General features: G+C 55.1%; 1 protein-coding gene across 2 annotated transcripts in view; it reads right to left on the bottom strand.

The window, feature by feature from the left end:
• The window catches only part of TSPAN12 (tetraspanin 12), a 67,004-nt gene extending 65,380 nt beyond the window's left edge, over positions 1-1,624 (bottom strand). The window contains exons 1-3 of one of the 2 annotated variants that reach the window (XM_010837797.1): positions 1,517-1,624; positions 1,098-1,272; positions 17-152 (exon numbers count right to left, since the gene is read on the bottom strand). In XM_010837797.1, coding sequence (XP_010836099.1) covers positions 17-82 — 66 coding nt within the window. In that variant the 5' untranslated portion in view covers positions 83-152; positions 1,098-1,272; positions 1,517-1,624. The other variant, XM_010837796.1, reaches the window with a different exon arrangement.
• Between the last annotated feature and the right edge of the window lie 842 nt (positions 1,625-2,466).

The raw sequence follows: 2,466 nt of genomic DNA, 5'->3' as shown, positions 1-2,466 counted from the left end.
GGGCTGCTTGACTTACCCAGAAGAGCAGATTGAGCGCGTAGAGCAGGCAGCGCAAGCACTTCACAGAATCTTCTCTCGCCATCGTGAGCCCCAAGAGAGAGAAGCCCCATCCTTTCAACACATCCTACCCCGACGGGCTAAACAGCAGCGATCTGCAGAGGGCGGGGGAGAACAGGAGACTCTTAACCACCGCGCTCCCCAACCCCCGCCCATCTCTCCTCTGTCAGCCCTCAGCCCGGTCCAGGGTCTGGTCCGAAGCCTATCTCATTCTAGACATCGTTTCATGGCAAATCACTTGTTAAAGTTATAACAGTAACCTAACCTTCCCAAAGTTCCAAACTGGCTTCAGATAACACCTGCTGGGGAAGAGAAAAGATCGTCTCCCTAGATGAATGAATGCGCGCACTACATTTGCGTTCTCAGGAGACACGCGGCGGTGTCCTCTGCATTCTGATGAGACGCTCTTTAAAATCTCCCTCAATCCACACCGCTCCTCTGGGACAGCTCTGCTCCGAGCGGTCCCGAAGGTTGGAAAGCAAACCACCACCCCCGGAGATGTCACAAATGCCGCCCGAGACATCGAAGGTGCGAGTGCCCCTCTCACTGGGACAGTTCCTGCGCCCCCCACCTCCGCAGCCCCTTCCGCATCCCGCAGCTACGGTGTGAACACGGGCCACTGGAGGGGGCGCAGCGCTGAGCTGGGATTCCGCCCGGCGACTAGGGTTTCTCTGGGAGAATGTGAGAAATGATGTTTCGGCCCCGGAATGATGGATTAGTCGGGGGCGGGGGGCGGGGAGGGGCGCAGGGGAATTAGGGCCGGTGCAGCTGTGCAGACGCCGGCTTAGTCATTCATGTCCCCCCCTCCCCCGGCCCCGACCCGGGTCCCGGCCGCGACCCCGCGCTCCCAGCCGCCGGAGGAGCACAAAGCCCAGCGCGGTCAGCGGCCCCACCACCCCGGCGCGCGCCCCCGGTAGGGCGCGCGGGGAAGCGCGGGCGGCTGGGAGCCCCGGAGCCAGCCTCTAAGTAGTTTAGCACACAGCGCCCGCGGGCTGGCGGGACAGCGGGCAGGGAAGGACCTGAGACGCGCGGCCACTCACCGTCCGCGCTGGGCTCCGCGCCCCGATCCCGCCGGGGGACAGTCTGGGAAGCGCGGCGGGGGCTCATCGGGGCAGGGGTGCTCCTCCCGGACAGCCGCAGGGCTGCATTGGCTCAAACTGGAGACGCTTCCTTCTCTTCCTCTCCCCCCGTACCCCCCGCCGCCGTCGCCGCCTCCTGGGAAAAAGGAAAAAAAAAAAAAAGTCCTGGGCAGCAGTTGCTGGAAAGTCTCTGCTAAGCCACCTCCCAGCGCCGCTGTCCCTCCCAAGTCCACGCCAAGTCCGGACGAGGCAGCGGCAGCGGCCAGGGCCAGCTGCACGCACTCTCGGCGCATGCTCGGGCCGCCGGCCGCCCGGCCGCGAGCCTAGTGGCTGGTTCTTGTCCCCCAGCCAGTCGCGAGCCCCTCGAAGGGACGCCTCACCTTTACGCGGGCCAGAGAAAGCTAAAGCCTAGGCGCTTTGAAAACGTTCGCGCAGCAAGCCCCTTTAAAATGGTGGTGTCGGAGGAGGGGAGGCTGGGTTATAGCCATAGGGAAACAGGCTTTTATTATATGAAAATATTTGTGTTTGAGAAGGGGGGTGGAGTGGCCCAGCTTAGTTCCTGCAATGAGAAACTAGTTTTCACAACCTTTCGAGAGCCACCTCCTGTGATTTGTCACTAAGGTGGTGCCCTCTACTCCTTCTTATTGCTTTGTTGCCCTCCCTGAGTTTAAAAGAAAAAAAAAAGAAAGAAAACAGTTCTTTCCCACTTGCATAATGCACTCAGAGCATTTACTTACACCCCAGGGTAGGCTTGTGGAGGTCTGACACCCGGAATAGGAAGAATGCCTTTAACCCTTTCACAAGTAGCCCAAATTTTCCAAAGGTTTCTTGCAATAAGATTGAGTTTTAACTGGGTGGTTTATCTTGAATTGTGTACAGTAGTGATGGGTTTTGAATTTTTTTTTAACTAGAAATTTAGGAAATCTTACTAGGGGAAACTGTACTTCCAAACGTGCCTTCTCCTTTGAAAGTTAAGAAATTTCACATGTAAAATACTATCTAATTTTGATGTTTTATGCTTTGTAGTTCACATTTCTGATGACTTCTGTGCACATTGTGTGGCAGATAAAGTTTCACTAACAAATATGAATTACCTAAAAATATAAGCAGTATCTTTGAAGAAACCTAATAATAGGAGTCCTCCTTAAATTTTCTTCAGAGTAGACATGGAGTAAAATGGAGTCCTACGTCCCTCATTGCCTGTCTAGCATCAATTGCTACATGACCAGGGTAATGAAGAGACACACATTGTCATTTGGATAGAAGTAAAATTAAGACCCAAAGAGAATTTGAGTGTCCTGGGTTATGGGAGGAAAAGTCTTGGCAAGCA

This window comes from Bison bison, unplaced genomic scaffold, assembly GCF_000754665.1.
Source record: "Bison bison bison isolate TAMUID 2011002044 unplaced genomic scaffold, Bison_UMD1.0 scf7180017864080, whole genome shotgun sequence".
Classification (NCBI taxonomy): Eukaryota; Metazoa; Chordata; class Mammalia; order Artiodactyla; family Bovidae; genus Bison; species Bison bison.
Note: the sequence above shows the minus strand (reverse complement) of the source record. Positions and strands in the feature narration are given on the sequence as shown.